This window comes from Cololabis saira, chromosome 1 (genome assembly GCF_033807715.1).
Source record: "Cololabis saira isolate AMF1-May2022 chromosome 1, fColSai1.1, whole genome shotgun sequence".
NCBI classification, from domain to species: domain Eukaryota; kingdom Metazoa; phylum Chordata; class Actinopteri; order Beloniformes; family Belonidae; genus Cololabis; species Cololabis saira.
The window spans coordinates 40,060,473-40,078,506 of record NC_084587.1 but is presented as its reverse complement, the minus strand read 5'-3'; the positions used below and the strand labels follow the sequence as shown (position 1 = coordinate 40,078,506).

General features: G+C 39.6%; 1 protein-coding gene across 2 annotated transcripts in view; it reads right to left on the bottom strand.

Moving 5' to 3' along the window:
• abcc6a (ATP-binding cassette, sub-family C (CFTR/MRP), member 6a) overlaps window positions 1-18,034 on the bottom strand; it is a 62,189-nt gene that overhangs the window by 1,870 nt on the left and 42,285 nt on the right. For both annotated transcript variants that reach the window (XM_061722846.1, XM_061722845.1), the window contains exons 4-30: window positions 17,627-17,764; window positions 14,690-14,812; window positions 13,400-13,461; window positions 13,169-13,300; window positions 11,928-12,134; window positions 9,883-10,060; window positions 8,950-9,111; window positions 8,744-8,836; window positions 7,986-8,189; window positions 6,959-7,105; window positions 6,746-6,833; window positions 6,099-6,168; window positions 5,895-6,021; window positions 5,621-5,797; window positions 4,609-4,776; window positions 4,225-4,408; window positions 3,944-4,028; window positions 3,746-3,863; window positions 3,319-3,526; window positions 2,899-3,209; window positions 2,410-2,609; window positions 2,114-2,240; window positions 1,827-1,928; window positions 1,598-1,744; window positions 1,331-1,489; window positions 998-1,164; window positions 707-901 (exon numbers count right to left, since the gene is read on the bottom strand). In XM_061722846.1, the coding sequence (XP_061578830.1) occupies window positions 707-901; window positions 998-1,164; window positions 1,331-1,489; window positions 1,598-1,744; window positions 1,827-1,928; window positions 2,114-2,240; window positions 2,410-2,609; window positions 2,899-3,209; window positions 3,319-3,526; window positions 3,746-3,863; window positions 3,944-4,028; window positions 4,225-4,408; window positions 4,609-4,776; window positions 5,621-5,797; window positions 5,895-6,021; window positions 6,099-6,168; window positions 6,746-6,833; window positions 6,959-7,105; window positions 7,986-8,189; window positions 8,744-8,836; window positions 8,950-9,111; window positions 9,883-10,060; window positions 11,928-12,134; window positions 13,169-13,300; window positions 13,400-13,461; window positions 14,690-14,812; window positions 17,627-17,764 (4,079 nt within the window). The remainder of the gene's footprint in view (window positions 1-706; window positions 902-997; window positions 1,165-1,330; window positions 1,490-1,597; window positions 1,745-1,826; window positions 1,929-2,113; window positions 2,241-2,409; window positions 2,610-2,898; window positions 3,210-3,318; window positions 3,527-3,745; window positions 3,864-3,943; window positions 4,029-4,224; window positions 4,409-4,608; window positions 4,777-5,620; window positions 5,798-5,894; window positions 6,022-6,098; window positions 6,169-6,745; window positions 6,834-6,958; window positions 7,106-7,985; window positions 8,190-8,743; window positions 8,837-8,949; window positions 9,112-9,882; window positions 10,061-11,927; window positions 12,135-13,168; window positions 13,301-13,399; window positions 13,462-14,689; window positions 14,813-17,626; window positions 17,765-18,034) is intronic.

The window sequence follows — 18,034 nt, the reverse complement described above, 5'->3', positions numbered from 1 at the left end:
TAAACTTTGTATACGTCACACATAAGTGTTTGGCAATTTGCATAATTAAAGGAGCTGTATGTAAGAGCAATAATAAAACGAAACATAAAATGACCCCGATATGTCAACAGACAACAGAATCATGTTCATTTCAAATACTTATGTCACTGAAAACAGCACTCAAGCCAGGATATTCCAGTTTGAAAAGAGTAGTTGCAGCCCTCAACTGATGTTTATGTTGTCATTTTTTGTTTTGGCCTGAAGCTCCACCCTCCACCTATCTCCCAATCACCAAGTCAGTATTGTTTCTGAAGCTCCACCCTCCACCTATCTCCCAATCACCAAGTCAGTATTGTTTCTGAAGCTCCACCCTCCACCTATCTCCCAATCACCAAGTCAGTATTGTTTCTGAAGCTCCACCCTCCACCTATCTCCCAATCACCAAGTCAGTAGTGTTTCTGAAGCTCCACCCTCCACCTATCTCCCAATCACCAAGTCAGTATTGTTTCAGCATCCGGGTTGCCAGCTCGGCTCTAATTATCGCAGCCATGGCAGCCTACGTTCCTGCTGCATTCTGCAGCCTACCTGGCAACCTCTGGTCGGGGGGAGGAGGGGGAGGGTACACGCCGCTCTACAATATTTTGAAAGTGACTGCAGTACCAGTTTTGGACATTTCTTACAGACGGCTCCTTTAACATGCTATATGTTGAACTGTGTTGTACTGTACCTTGTGTAGTCCATGATGGTTTTGAGGCGGTGAGCGATGGTCAGGACAGTGCACTCCTCAAACTGTGTGCGGATTGTTGACTGGATGAGCGTGTCTGTCTCCAGGTCTACAGCAGCTGTTGCCTCGTCTAAGACCAGAATCTTGGTTTTCCTCAGCAAGGCCCTGGCTAGGCACACCAGCTGCCGCTGACCCAGACTACACAGACAAAGTGGAAAGAGGAACGCATTAATGACTAGTAAAAAACAATGATGAGCAATTTACTACATTGCAACCTGTTGTAGCGATGTGTACCTGAGGTTTTCTCCTCCTTCTGAGCATTCATGGTTGAGTTTGTCAGGCAACTTTGACACAAAACTTTTGAGGTGAGCAAGCTCCAGCGAACTCCAAACTTCTTCATCTGTGTAGGTATCGAAGGGGTCAAGGTTCATCCTTAGGGAGCCTGAGAATAGCACAGGGTCCTGAGAGAGAGGGCAGAAGTGCAAAAGTATGCTATAACAAACTGGACAGGTAGGAACAAGTATAACAATTGTGAATGGATTATTTTACACAGTTTCTAGATTGCAATAATTGCAAACAGGTTTTGTGATGGAAGGCAGAACCCAGTTTCTGTTAATACGACTGTACCTGTGGAATGATAGTAATGCGTGATCTGAGATCATGGAGTCCAATGTCTGCAATGTTGACTCCATCTATAAATATCTTTCCCTTTGCTGCCTCCAGGATCCTGAAGATTCCTAAGGTGAGTGAAGACTTCCCAGCTCCAGTTCTACCCACAATTCCAACCTAGAAAAATGTGATTTGAAAATGACATCATTTGGTTATCAGTGTTTCAAGAGTGGTGATGACTACACCTACGGTATATATATTTTTACATTAAACAAGATAATTCACCTTCTCTCTTTCATGAATATTGAGTGTAATGCCTTTCAGGGCCAGCTCAAGTCCTTTGCGGTATTGCAGGCCGTAGTCCTGGAGCTCTATGGTGCCACTCTGGGGCCAAGCCAGAGGCAGAGACTTGTCCTCTGTATCCCAACTAGCCTGTATGTGGCAACAATGAAGGGTTAGATGGGAATAATAACATTTCCTCTAATACATGTCCATGCATAGTGGGAGAACCTGCCTCTTTAGGAGTTTCAGCATACTCGTTCACCCGCTCCACAGAAACAATGTTGTTTTCCACGTCAGTCCAGGATCGCACGATCCAGCTCAGAATTCCAGTGACCTGCAATACCCAGCACAGCAAGGTTTACGTAAGATAACATGGAAAATGCTCCTGTTTGTTGACCATACATATGATTTTTTCACTCGATCAATTTATGTAGTTGCTGCTTAGTGGTATGTGGAACTTTTTAGTTAGACATTATTGTGATCTTCAATTTGCAGTAGTAGATTTTTAGTGACTTTTACCTGAAGGGAGTGTGATACGGCCAAACCAACGATGCCTGGACTTAGGCTGCTTTTCCCCATGACAGACAGAATGGCAGCAGCTAAAACCACCACATTACCAACAAACTCCAGATTGACTGCCAGCCACCTGTGAATGCAGCAAGGACATCATTACTAGTAATTTACGTTTAGCTAAACCAAAGTATTCACAGTTCTCAGTTGTATGAATCATTACAATTTCACACAACCTGTCAACTAAGCATATGGTTTCCCAAATAAAGTTTATGCACTTTAGAATTATTTGCAAATTGTCTCACCGGGTGGCAACGAATCGGGGAAAGTAGGAGGTCTGATTGAAGTCGACTCTTTCATTAGCCTGCACAATGAACCTGGACTGCTCTCTGAAGGCCCGGATTACGCTGGCCCCCTGCACCGTTTCATTGAAGTGGGTGTAAATGGGGGAGCGGCTCACAGCTTCCAGTCGGCGCAGCTGACATGATGTGGCAACGTAGAAGCTCTGTGGTCCACAATAGCAAAGTAAAACACCAGATTTAACAAGCGAAACAAAAGGGAGCACTGAGAGCTTTCCCAAGTCATAGTGAATAGGCATACTGTAACTTCTATGTCAGCAGGTTGGGAACTAAACACAAAATAAACTCAGCAGAGATGATTTTGGAGTACAGAGGTTTCCAATAACATGCAGTAATTGAACCCATGTTTTGCGAGGCAATATTTAATGCAAAGATGAAAAAACAAGACAAAAACAACTTAAGATCCAAGTGATTTTCTTTGGAGGCAGCGTTTACCTGGACACAGGCGTAGAGCAACGCAAGAGGCAGGATGATCACAGCCGCAAAGGGTGTTGCCATTAGCACGATGATGCAGACTTCCATAAGTTTAAAGGCATAGCTCAGCATCATCTTCAGGCCTTCAGGGACCATGCAGTCAATGGCATCAATTTCCTTTGCAAAGCGGTTCAGGAGGTTGCCGCTGGGCGTGCACTCGAAAAATGACATTGGAGAGCGGAGGACGTTGATAAGCAGGTCCATGTGCAAGTGGCGAGAGGCGATGATACCACAGATGGAGATAGCAACAGTCGTACCGAAGATTGAAATACCTAAAGAGATGGGGAAAACGTCTGATTAAACTAGAGCTGAATATAAACAAATCTATCGTTTATAGTGCTTGTGTATATCTACATGAATTTATATAATCAACCAACGGACCTTGTAGAAAGCCTAAAACCCCAAAGACAGACAGTTTTAGATCTGTATCAGTCTGGGTGCCATTAACGACAGGGTCGTCAGCCCACATGCTCAGCCAGTAGTTGTAGGCCAGAGAGGCGCCCTGCTGGAAGGCGTACAGGAAGACAATGGGGATGATGATGGCCAAGCCAATCGTCTTGAAATACTTCGTATACATGTCCATCCTCACCTGTAGTGGAACAACACAAAGTACAAGTCAGTCTCCCTGGATAGATGTGCATTATGTTTGCCAGGTAGTCAAAAAGATTAGCTTTTTTGCTATTTGCTGCTATGTCAGTTGTGTATAGTGAGTTTATTGGGATTAAAGAGCTGAGAGACTCAAAAAGCTAACAATAACTCCTAATAACAAATAACACACCAACAGAAGTGAAACAGTTTTTAGACTTACTCGTCCAGTGCGAGCCTTATCAGCCTTCGTCAGTTTGCCCAAGTCCTCTGGTACCTGCTCCTGGTCTGTTTCAGACACAGGCTCCATACTTTGCAGGTTGGTGTTAGTGGTGTCACCCCTGCAGAATGAGGACAAATAAGAGGTCAGTTTCATAAAAGAGATATCTAGGATTCCAAATGACTTCTTTTGTTTATTTACCCGATAAGTTGCTCCTGTGACAGGTCTCTGGAGAACGGCATGAAATCAACCACGCTGAGTCGAGCGTTGGACCTCCTGGAACCAGCTACACAAAAAAGGCAAAGCAAAGTTTATTTGTGTAGCACATTTCAGGAACAAGGCAAATCAGGGTGAAACATGAAAAGTAAGGAGGAAAAAAAAAAAGGTCTTGTTTTGTGCCAAATGATTGATGAGTGTTGTTTACTATGTGCGAAAAGTTTATAAGAAACAAAAGTAATCTATTTCTGAAATAGTTAAAGCACCTCTCTGTATAGCGCTCTCCTTTCGCTCTGTGCTTGCAAACGTGTGGATGAAGTCAGCAAAAGCCCCATGGTGGCTGAGAAGCTCCTGGTAGGAGCCACTTTCTGTGATTTCTCCATCTACTAGAACAAGGATGAGGTCAGCCTGTGGCAGAAAGCTCGTCCCATGGGTCACCAGGATGCGGGTCTGTAAAAAACAGGCCACACAAGTGAGAAAAATCTGATCCAAACGCAATCCAACGTTATAATTAGGGGTTTCTTAAAAAACAAAGAAAGCAGTGGTTTTCATATAATGGCAACAATAGCGCATGGGCTTGTAAGTGGTTTAGATGTAAAGCTGTGTTTGGCTCTTTGCTGTGCAACTTTGCATTTTTTGGATGGCATTACCTTATCTCTAAGAACTCCTTTTGGTCCAATGACTTTGTCAAAGATGTGCTGACCCACATGTGCATCAACAGCAGATAGTGGATCATCCAGCAGGTATACATCGGCCTTTCTGTAAACAGCCCTGGCGAGGCTCACTCTCTGCTTCTGTCCACCTGAGAGGTTGAGTCCCTACATGGGAAAAAAAACACATTAAATACAGAGGAAATCTGACACTTTATGTGCACAGCAGGGGCGAAAATCCCGGGGGGGACAGGGGGGACAAGTCCCCCCCATTAGTAAAGCTGTCCTCCCCTAGAATAATTTGAGACAGAATTAATAATTTTGGAACAATGCAGTAGTATTTAGTAGTGATGCACCAAAATGAAAATTTGTGGCCGAAACCGAAATCGAAAATAATAATAAACAGTAAAATCTCATTACACTTAAAACAGGACTCATCACTGGAAAAAAACTACAATTTTCACCTGTTTCAAGTAAATTTTCACTTGAAATAAGTAGAAAAATCTGCCAGTGGAACAAGATTTATCTTCTCATTACAAGCAAAAAAATCTTGTTCCACTGGCAGATTTTTCTACTTATTTTAAGTGAAAATCTACTTGAAACAGGTGAAAATTGTTGTTTTTTTTTCCAGTGATGAGTCTTGTTTTAAGTGTAATGAGATTTTTTTCTAACTAAAAATGAGACATTTTAACTAGAAATAAGACAAATATTCTTGTTAAGATTTTGGGTTTTTGCAGTGTATTATGTCAGATGTGCTGTATTATTGCCACCTTCCACCTAATACCATTGTTTTGTATTACTCTAAGAAAGGTCTTCTGCCTGTTTGCGAGATAGAGATGGAAATGTCAAAATGCTGTATTAAAGGAAGGCTAAAACTTTTATTCCTTGTCCCCCACTGGATTTATTCTCTAAAATTTTACTGTTTATTGTCCCCCCCAACTATGAAACAGGATTTTCGCCCCTGGTGCACAGCTCTGACAACAAATACTATTATTTCTGAAGGCGACCATACCTTCTCTCCAATTTCTGTGGCATCTCCAGCAGGTAGGATATCTAGATCAGGTAGAAGGGCACAGGCCTCCAGCACACGTTGGTACCATGTTTTCAACTTCTCATGGCCAAATAAGATGTTGTCTTGGACAGTGGCATTCTGGATCCAGGCTTGCTGGGGAACATATGCCACAGAGCCCTGCAAAGATACATGCCAAAAGAGAGAATGTCAATATTTAAGAAATGTAACCCACAAGCTATGAATAAACCTTGTACATGGAACATTAGCTTTGTACCTTGACAGTGACTTGGCCACTTCTTTTCTCTGTTTCACCAAGCATGGCAGACAACAAAGAGGACTTTCCACTGCCCACATGTCCAACCACAGCAACAAGGGAACCTTGTGGCACATGGATGCTGATCCTATCAACACAAAAATGATTTGAAATAACACTCCCATATTATTTCTGATTTCATAATCCTTGTGTTAAAAGTCTTACCGTTTGAGACATGGAGGACCCTCTGCAGACCAGCTGAAAGTGCCATTTTCTACGACAACATGTCCACCATCTAAAGATGAAAAAAATGTCTAAAATGAACAAAACCTGCAATGAAAAAAGGATGTGTTTCTTTCAAATTGAGAGACAACCCCTTAAGACAAAGTTTCCCCAGGAAGTTACTCATCAGAGAACTGTCTGGGTGTAATTACAAGTGAATTTGCTTAATCATGTAAATTACAGAGCTGTTGCATTTTCACAAGATGTCTCAGGAAGTGTTGACAGGTTGTAGACAGAAAAGTATAGTATGCATCTTCTTTTTCTTTTTTTCTTTTTTTTTTCTCTCCAAGAATCATACGTCTGAATTGATGCTATGAGTTAAGTTTAACCACTAATTTGGAACATCCTATAAATGCTCGGTCTACCAGTCAGCCTTCAGGACCAAAGAAGTGACAGTGCATATGATCCATACAAGTTTGTGGTAGTCCACAGTTACAAAAATCATCTTGGCTACTTATATTGTTCATGGCAACCCATGATTTCAAGCAGTCTGTAAAAAAAACAAACTATGAGAATTTGTTAAATTGAACAGTATTAAAACTATACTGATTTATTCAGTTTAATAGCTGATACATCGGTGAGGCTTTTACCAGATCTCAACGGAGTCTTTGAGACGTTGTCCACCTTCAGTTCGTCTGCGCACAGGTACTTCCCCAGACGCCTCAGCGAAACTAGAGCCTGAAACGGTGAGGGAATGTTCACAAGAATGAGTCATCGAATGGAATCCTGAACATATTCCTCATTAGGAACCATGTGAGGAGAACTCCGAGCAATACTGAGTAACAAAGAGCCATTTCACCCACCTGCATGGTTGTGCTGATGGCAAATGGCAGCTGACTAAGTGGAGTCTTCAAGATGTTGATTAGCGCCATGGAGACAAACACTTTCTGTGCGTCCAGGACATTCCTTTCATCTAGCGTCACATAGACTCCAAACATCGCAAAAGCAATCTTGAGTTGAAAAAAAGAAAAGACAAAGAAGGGATATGAAAGGAATTAGATGTCACATTTACAGTTAGTGACTTGCTTGAATTAATTATCTTTTTTTTTTTGTCACTTTGTGTTTATTAGATTTTCAGTTTTTTTTACAACTGCACATTTTTACCAGATCACAAAAATTATCTGTATATTCACCGTGCAACAAACAAACAAATAAAAATAAAAAGTAGAAAAACAAACATAAACTTGTGGGTTAGCACATTAATAATCTATCCAAAAAAAAGAAAAGAGGAAAAAAAAAAAGAGGCCCGCATCCTTATGCTTTCTGTAGATAAAATGTCCACTTTTGCCATCTCTTCTCAAATAGCCCTTCCCTCAAACTCAGGATATGGGTCAGTCTTTCCATCATCCATATTTCTTTAATAATATCCGGCCACTGTTTAAAAGTAGGCGATTCAGTTTTATACCAAGCTCTAGTGATGGTTTTCCTAGCAGCTGTAAGGAGTGTCTTAATTAATTATCTTTTAAACCTATTTTAAATAAAAGTTGGATTGCATTGCTGTCATTTCTCACTGTAGCATTCAAAGCATGACTCCTATTAATATGGTCATCTCTTGAATTTTCCTGTAGCAATGTGATTAGTATGTGGTTTAAAAATAAATAAATAGAAACTTCTTGGAAATCCTAGTCCAGAAAGAAAGAAAGAAAGAAAGAAAGAGAAAGCGGAAGTACAATCATCATCCTTATATCAGCTGTTGGTGTTCTTAATTCTTAATTCTCGTGCTATTATAAAGTGGACTGCAGGTAGAGGGAACTGACAGTTGTGTCTTAAAGCACAGCCATAGTACCATGCTTGCCTCAACTACAAGTATTTTCAATTTGGTTGTCTTACCAAGAATGAAGAGGAGTTAAATGATGCAATGGAGATTGAATAAAGAATCTGAGACTTCTTCAGGGCCTTGAGCTCCTTTTCTCTGTAGCCCAAAACCTGCTCCAGGAAGGCTTTCTCCCAGGCATAAAACTTCAGTATCTTTATTCCATTCAAGATCTCATTCATCAGTCTGATGCGACCATCCATGAACTTCATTTGAGTCTCCTGTTGAAAAGACAATGAGGTTTTTTTATTCTTTGGATGAGCAAAACTACCTCCTACTGAAACTATGAGACACAGAGTAGTAGCAATTAACACTGCAAAGCAAATACATTTATTTGTGAACATGGGTTTTTCTGCCCTTATTACAGCAGTAGTTGTTTTCTGAACATCACAGAACATGTCTAATTTGGTGAAGTGTGTTGCTTGTTACACTTTAGTGATTTTCATTACAAGAAAAACAACAAAGGGCAAGGAATGTGGTCACCGCATTCAAATGTAAGTTCGATTAAACTGTCATCCAAATTTACAGAACCATCTGTTGTTTTTCCAGAGAAATGAAAAATGATGTCCTCCTACTGCCCACCCTTTCCTGTCATTGTTTTTCAAACACATTATATGGGCCAGACTTCAAAAGGACAAGAGAAAATGTAGTATCCAGGCCAAAACACCCACACACTTCTTTAGCCACTATCTAAAACAGCTGTGGCATCCCCTTAACCTGACCTGCCAGATGTCTGGGCTCCTGCACAAAATGTGTGAAGGATTCCTGCATTTACCTGCAGCTTGCTTCGTTTCTTAGCGATGAATCCATTGAGTGGAAAAATGAGGATGACGGTGGCAATTCCTGCTAAAGCCGATGGGCCTAAATGCTACGAAAGACAGAGAGAAAAAAGAAAAGATATTGTCAAGAGATTTTCAGTTAGATAGCAACTGTGCATAAACAGGAACCATTAAAAAAAAAAAACGTTACATTTCAGCATACCTGCCAGAGGAAGAAAAGACAAAGAGCAATCTCAATAGGAGCCAGCCAGACCGCGTTGAAGTACACCACAAAGTCCATGAGCTTTTGAGTGTCTGCTGAAACCAGATTCACAATCTCGCCCACGGTGCATGTCCTTCTGGCTGAACTGTTTATCACCAAGGACTGGATCGAAAACAAAAGAAAATGTAATCCATTGGATGAATGTGTATGTATAATATATATTATACGTATAATATCATCCTCTGATAGAGATTACCGTATTTTCTGGACTATAAGCCGCACCTGTATATAAGCCGCGCACGCTCTATTTTTAAAAAAATAATAAAAAAAGATATACAAGCCGCACCTGTATATAAGCCGCATCCGCTCTATTTAAAAAAAAAAAGATATGCAAGCTGCAGATATTTATGTTGTTAGATTAGATATTTACTACATGTACAGAAGGATTTTGAACTGTAAATGATGTACATGTTTGTACCTAAATAGATCTTTCCTAACAGTGTCTTTTAACACGGCAGCAACTTTGCTGATTAAAACGGGACAGAACCAAGAGAAAATAACCGGTATTTATTTATCTATTTATCTGTTTGAAATCTGCTTCTACTTCTATCTGCTAAAGAAGAAGTAGCGTATTCTTCTTTGCATTTATTTTGTCTTAGTTTTGATTCTAATTCCAGTTAGAGCACCCGAGCGGTGGAAGAAAAATCCACAGAATAGCTGCACCTTTGTATAAGCCACATGGTTCAAAACCTATGAAAAAAGTAGCGGCTTATAGTCCAGAAAATACGGTAGATATCATTCATTTTAGGTAAGAGCTGTTGATCACATACTGTAAGATTTTTTTGTAGGACACAAAGCTTTTGTTTTCACCACTTGAGACATAATTCATGTCAGACAGTTATTGGCTAAATATACTATGTGTTTTTTACCCACCTTTCTGTAAACCAAGCCCATAACAGCTGTCTTCACCCTCATGCCAACCGTGAAGCAAGTATACATGTACTGATGGCTGAAGAGGGACTGGAGGCAGGACAGTAAGAAAATGAGAGTGGCATAGAAGTAGCCCTTCCACAGCGGAGCCTCGCTATCTCTCATGAAACCCAGAAGAAGACTGTGGAGGAAGAGAAAACGGACATCGACATTAAAAGCAGGTTGTTGAGCAGTTTTCTTTTATAACTATTAATGTACCCTATAAAAACCCAGTTTTTCCTGGAAAGTGTGATACAATGCTAAGTAGAGAGACAATTTATTTTCATATAGTCAGATATTAATCATCGTGTGCATTCAACCAATGGCTTGAGTCCTGTTGTGGCTTCTTGCTTGGACTTCCCCTGACTGGTCCACATAGAGCAGTTTAGATTGCACAACAGAACTCAGTCTGTGGCCGTGCTGCACTCACACTTGGTCTGCGGCTCCCTTATTGTGGTCCGACAGCATTTCTGCCATTTAGAGTCTACTCTCCCTTTTTCTGCCTGTCCTCTTTACTGGAGCACAGAGAGCTGTGGTCTCGTCTCCTTTTTCTTGCTCGCAGCTTGATGACCGTAATTAACACTTCCACTGATTCTGTGCTGTGCATGAACAACAACATTCCAGTCTGACTGGTGGGATGGCAAGGCAGCGGGTGGCAGGTCAGCCATGACCTGTTTTCATTGCTGCCAGCTTCTGTTTTGTTTTGATGATGGAGTCATAAATGACCAAAATTCACTGAAAATATTCATCTGTCTATCTCTTTATGTAAAATGTCTTTTCAGTGAAGTCGTAACTCTGAATTGGGTAGTCAAAAAAGTAAAAATATAAATACAGTAAAAATATGTTTTTACTGTAGTCTGGATGGCAGTGAGTGCATCCAGGTATTTTTAGTCTGAGCTGAGGTTTGGAAAGATTTGGTTGGAGCTTTTCTTTTATATAGAGCATTCAATGCCATTTCACTTGTGGGACTGCAAGCAGTAACAAAGAAAAATGTAACAGTCTCAACAACAGTGTCTCTATCAACATATAAAGAGATGGTTGCTTGCACTAAGCCAGGGGTCGGCAACCCAAAATGTTGAAAGAGCCGTATTGGACCAAAAACACAAAAAACTAATATGTCTGGAGCCGCAAAAAATGAAAAGTCTTGTATCAGCCTTAGAATGAAGACAACACATGCTGCACGTTTCTATATTAGTTATAACTGGGGGAAGATGTTTTTTTCATTATGCACTTCGAGAAAAAAGTCAAAATGTTGAGAAAAAAGTAGAAATGTTGAGGAAATAGTCAAAATTTCATGAAAAAACTCAAAATGTAGAGAAAAAAGTCGAAATGTCGAGATTAATGTTGAAGTACAATCTCGAGCAAAAAGTCGAAATTTCGAGAAAAAAGTCGAAATGTCGAGAAAAAAAGTCAAAATTTCAAGAAAAATTTTGAGATGTTGAGAATTAAGTCAAAATGTCGAGCAAAAAGTTGATATTTCGAGAAAAAAGTCGAAATGTCAAGATTAATGTTGAAGTACAATCTTGAGAAAAAAGTCAAAATTTCGAGAAAAAAGTCAAAATGCCGAGATTAAAAAGGCAAGGAAAAAGGAAGAAAAAAATTAGAAAAACGGAAAAAGAGAAGAAAAAAGAAAAAAAAGGAAAATAAGAAACAAGAAATAAAAAGAAAAAAAGAAGAAAAAAGGAAAAAAGAAAAAAAGAAGAAAAAAAGAAGAAAAAAAAGAAGTAAAAATGAAAAAAAGGTCAAACATTTTTGAAAAAGCTCCAGGAGCCACCAGGGCGGCGCTAAAGAGCCGCATGCGGCTCTAGAGCCGTGGGTTGCCGACCCCTGCACTAAGCAATGGTCTGAAGAAATGTTTTATTATATTTGAAAGGTAATTTTTATTTGAATTATTATCACTTACTTACTGGCAGAGATACAGCTAACATGATTCGAACCACAGGTATCTAATACCAGATTGTAATGTTAAGAGCAGATTTAGTTTTAGAGCATTCATCAACAAATTTTACCTCAACACCTGAGGGATGCCAAACATGAAGGCATCGTGAAGTATGATGCACAAGGTGCCGGTCAGGAAATAAGGACCAAACTTGCGCGCCAGCGTCCTGAGCAGTAAGAATCCAGAGCTCTGCTCCTTCTGCAGCTTCCTGAGGAGCTGAGCCTGGTCTGGCAGCCGGCTCCCTAGCGCTGCACCTGATGCCAAGGCTTTCTCCTGCCTGGAACCGAAAGAGAGAGTAGATTAGCAGACAAGACATATGTCTTAGATCCGCAATAATATGGTGCACTGCAGATGGCTTACAAGTCTCAAATATAAAACGGTAAATCAGTAAAGAAAACACATGTTATATTTGCCATCATCAATGGAGCAAAGTATAAGCATCAGCTTTGGATGGTGCATATTTGCTGGAATATTGATACGGCATAATGTTTTTTCTAAAGACTGTAAAATTGTTAACAAGCCTTCAAAGCATCTCATAACATCTAATCTTGGCTTTTTTCTGTTTTGTTGTTGTTGTTTTTTTTTTTCAACACTTTATCTTCAAGACAAAAATCTTGTAGCAATAACAAATCCTGAACTGCAGTAACCACAGTAATGGTTAAGTCCTGGTCTGCTCGGGCCATTAATTCAGCCAGCAACGTGTTGATGTTTAACCACAGTGCAATAAACTGAATAGATTCTTTGGCTGTTAAACTCCTAGTGAGAACTGTATGGAGAATTGCAAAACATGAGACAAAATAGAGCCATATGAGCAAGAAAAAATAAGAAAGATAATACGTGTATGTTCTGAAATGTCATGTACTGCAGCATTATGCGTGGTGTGCTTGCATCTGTTTGTTAGCAAGATTATGCAAAAACCATCAATCCACACACCCCTAAAAAAAAGCTGTTCAATATCAATGCAGACCTAGATCACTTTCACTAAAACTGTGAAGGAATCTGGCAGATGTGCTCTCTGCATGCTCATATGTCATTAGACAGTGAACACAATAAGGGCAAAAGGGGGTCTTTAAAGAATTTAGTGTCTACTTGTCATATAAACAACAAAGTATCTTATTAAAAAATAACAGGAAAAACAACATAGATATAATTGTTATGTTACAAACAAACAAAAAAACGAAAGAAAAAAAAAAGACAAAGAACATCTTCAAGTCTCACAATAAGACAGCATTGCCCCAAAGTTCACTGCACAATTCTATGCTATTTAATGGCTTAAATTCCCATTGCAATTCAGTTATGGACAATTCTCACTTTTGGAATTTGGCACATTCGTCTGTCCAGTCCTGTTGCAGTTCAGAAATGATCTTATTTGATGTATCTTCCTCCCTCAGGGTCCATAGATCTCCTGCCTCAAGTGGAGAACGATATCCTTTCACAACAAGTCTGAGGAGGGACCACGGGAGATGAGTCAGAAATGAAAAACATACATATTGTTGTAAACAAGCACAGGCCAAGATGACGCGTTTTAAAGAACCATCTTACCCAGTGAACCACCAGAAGAGAATCTTTGACAGGAAGGAGGCATCTTTCACGGGACAGGGATTCTGCAACAGATTAAAGACCACAATATTGGTCATTTTCCCAGTAAACAACTCACCCTTAAAGGCTTTTTTGGAAAAAAAAAAAAAAAAAAAAAAAAAAGGTCATCTTCACTGAGGCCGTCAGTTGATGGCTGAATGGTGTACTTGTGATGAGAGCATTTAGAAACTGTAATGTGTGTAAACAACTTGGTACAATCAGGTAGCCCACTGTGGGGAGCAGAGGCCATGAACTCCCACAGGACGGAGTAAAAAGACTTGAGTGTTTTGCGAAAGGGAAAATGACGTTTTGAGGTCTAGTGCAGACGGAATGGAAATCTATCATCACAAAATGTACAACAAGTGGATAGCCTACACACACACACACACACACACACACACACACACACACACACACACACACACACACACACACACACACACACACACACACACACACACACACACACACACACACACACACACACACACACACACACACAGAAACTTTGTGTTTTCTCACGCAGACAACATGGCATCTCCTCCACCCTGCCACCCCCTCACCAGGGTGTTTGCTCTCCTCATTACAGCACTCTTGCTTTTTGTTCCTTCACTTCCCCTCTTCCTGTGAGTAACTCTAACCAGAGCGCAGGGCAGAAAAGCGGAGGAGGTGGAGAAAAAAAAAAAAAAGAGGACACACCACTGGGTGTGTCCACCGCCAGACTGTGGCTTCTGCACCCCAAGCCTCCTCACTGTCAGTCAAGCGTTTGTTAGGGACTTTTTCCATCTTTGAATGTTTATCACCGGGGGAAATATTACCTCATGCCATTTTGATTGATTAGACGCTCATTTTCATTCAGCTTCCAGCTGCTCAGAATCAACTTAACTTGAGCTCTTGTTTGATGGGATTGGGAGATCTGTGTTGAGTTATGGCTTTCCTGTCATGTGGTCACAGACATTAAGCTGCGGTCATGAAATTATCCCAGTGTGAGTCATGTATTAAAAGGTATGCAGGAGCATTGCATCAAATACACACACACACACACACATGTAATCACAGGATCGCACACATCTCACAGGAAGCTAAAGTGGTGAAGTGCGAGGGGAAAGAGGGAGGAGGTCAATCACATCATTTCCTCCAAAAGGCAAATATGTATTGACAACACAAGTCAAAAACCACAAAATAGCTACTTGGGCATTTTCTTTCTCGGGGTATGGCTTTTGACGGAAGTGGGATACATTCTCCTCTGCCTACCTTTTCCAAATTTGATTTTCCTTGTGGAGGCTGGTCAGCAAAACAGCACAGGAAGAGCTGGGCCAGTTGGATCGTGAAGTAGGAGAAGAAGGCGAGGTATCGTACAATGTCAGAAGCAATGCCCTGTTGAAATAAAAGATTGTTTGGATTGGCGTTTTAAAGTTAGACATTTATTTCAAGCTAGAGACAATTGGTTTTGTAGCTAAGTGTATGTCAAACCTAAAAAAAAATAGAAAGAAGAAAGTCAAACCATTTACAGGAAACCACAACAAGGAAGATTTCCATGGAAATGTTTAATCTTATTTGTCTTATTACTTAAAAGATCAGATAACATCTTGTAGTTTACGTCATCTGTTTTATAATTGTCGCTTTTTGTACAGTTTCACAACAAAACCAAGTTCATTATATGCCTTTTCCCTTTCCTTGTTGTTCTCATTGAATAACAAAGAATGGTTCATTCACAAATATCACAAGCACAATAAAGAGTCATTTGGACCTGTAAGTTAAATCAGGGTTAACACCAAAAGGTTTTAATGGCGTACTTTATATAAATGAAGCGAAAGTTAAAGCCACCTCTCAGTCACGCTAAGAGCCCATATCTGTAAATAGGGAGATTGTGGTTTTACAAAACAGCACCCTTACTTTTAATCAAGGGGGACTTTGTAATAAGCAGGATTTGCATTTTATAATTGACCTACAAGTTGTGGGTTTTGGCAGCGGACATTTTTTACTGCTGAGTTTCACCACAGCATATGGCAGCATGTGCGTGCATTAAAATAGTTGTAAGTAAACAGTGAAACAATTTTCCCTGATAAGTGTGGTGCAGTGCCCAGAAAGCAGATGTGAAGGACCCAAACAGATCTGGCCTCACAGTAAAAAACAGGGTCAGGATGGCCGGACAGTGGGTGGGAAAAGTAGCTAAGAATGGATATGGGGCAATAAACATAAACATTGTCAAGTGCTGCAGTATGAATTTGATTCTTTGTATTTTGAGCCAGGTCCTGCTCAAGGTTTCTTCCCTCCTAAAGGGGAGTTTTTCTTGCCACTGTTTGGTTTAAGGTTTTTCTCCCACTAGGGGAGTTTTTACCTGCCATTGTTTATGTAATAATTGCCTGGGGGTGATGTTCTGGGTTTCTGGAAAGCACCTAGAGATAACCTGTATTTAAATAGACACTATATTTATAAACTTGTATTGGATTGAATAGTATGAATATTAAAAAAAAAAAAAAAAAAGACAATATTTATGGTAGTAGGAAGACACTTGCTGAATGGATTTTTCATAAATTTGATTTAATATTTTTTTTGTGCTATCATAATATCTAATACTACAATTTTATTGATGGCAGAGGAAAAACTTGCCTTGGAATAATGCATTCTATCACTGCTAAAAGAAAGATTTATATATATATATATATATATATATATATATATATATATATATATATATATATATATATATATATATATATATATATATATATATATATATATGTTTAAAGTGGGGAGAAAAAAAAATCAACCATTACTTCTAACTGCAATGCTTTTTTTAAAATTATACTGCATGTCTTTGACAATCCAGTAAAAACTTTAGTATCAGTTCAAATTTTAATTAAGAATAGGACTTAGATTAGACAATTTCAGTTTAGGGAACATGCTTGTTTATTAGACCTTTACGATCAGAGGATCAATTAATCTAAAGACAAAACACTTGGCAGTCATGGCTGGGTCATGACAAAATATATCAAGCTCACTTATAAACAGGATATATTTTCTATATTTCTTACAAAATCTAACCCCAAAAACTTTCATTCACCCTTCTTTGGAGTATAATATGTTTTTATCCCATGATTTTTAACATTACTGGTTTGTGAATACAAGTGAGTTGTCATTTCCTTTGTTTGTCTTTGCTTTTAGGTGCAATATGGAGAACTTACTTCATCTTTCTTAAGGATAGGCCTTTAATTTTCTTCAATTCTGGCTGCATCTACTGCATTAATGTTACTCTTCAAAGAAAACAAAACGTCTAATTGATGCATATTAATAGTTCCCACACAGAGCTTTTGCAAAAAAGGATACAATAAGGTATAATTAGCATTTAGATTTTGCCCGTGCAGATATAGAAATACAACATTGGAGGTACATACTGTATATAGGCAGTCACGTGTGCTTCACATGTGTGCACATGTGTGGTTGGCTGCAATGAAAACATCTGTTTCTTGACTGTAAATGACATTACTTTATGTGTGGATGCACATATTTTCATCTGGCTCTATTTACAGCAGTGTAGGGCCATAAACACAGCACTGACGTTCCTCTGGTCTGACCCTGGGCTGCCATGTCTCACCAGCATTTATCCCAGGGCCATCATTACTCTCCCCCAAGCAGTGTGGGAATGTCACACTGAGCGCGATAAAAAAGATAGATGGATGTGTGCGTGTGTTTTTATAGAAATGCAAATACAACTGCCCTATGGCTGCGTGCGCTAACCTATCCCATACAACAATGATTGCAATGTCTGACAGGAGACTCGGAAAGAAAGAGAGGATTTAAACACACAGGCTTGACCAGAATTGGCAGTGTCATCCTTTTAACTTTAGGTTACTTTGGCTTAAACCAGGGGGGGGTTAAATAAAAGCTCTTTGCTGACACAGGGTATATCTCATGCTGTGCTCCTGGAGTCTTGTGTCTAGACTTTGTGCAGAAAATAAACCTGATTAGATATTTCTGCACTTTGTTTTTAAACTTCAGGTTCACCAAGTTCAAACCATACTGACAAACTCACAAATTCACTTTGCATCCTTAGTTTTCTTTTGATAATAAAAAGGATACTGAGCTTTTTTGGGGCGCTTGAAATATATACCACCATGTGTAGTAACGCAAGACCTAGTGTTTATATTTACATTCAATGTTGTATTAACTGTAAGACTTATAACATACCTCATCCATGGCGAGCTGGATCTTTGCTCTGAGGGGGACCAGAGAACAAACAACGGACAGGACCCAGAACAAGAAGAGGAATACAGACGAGCGACAGCCTCTTATTCTTTCCAGCTGGATGATGCATAAGGCCAGGATCTACACATAGACACAGAAAGATGGCAAAACTTGATTTGAAAATCCACAGGTGTAGCTCTCGCCGCACAGGAGAGGAAATATTGGGATGTAATAGACCTGAGAGACAATACTCCAGCCTTTAATGTAGCTGATTGAACTTAGAGTCACTTCATGGACACCAATTACATGAAAAAGACATTTCAGTCACATTTTTTAGCCTAAGCCTAATATTATTTTCACCAGTCAGCATTACAATATTCCAGTCAGCATTGCATTTATATTGTGTTAGCT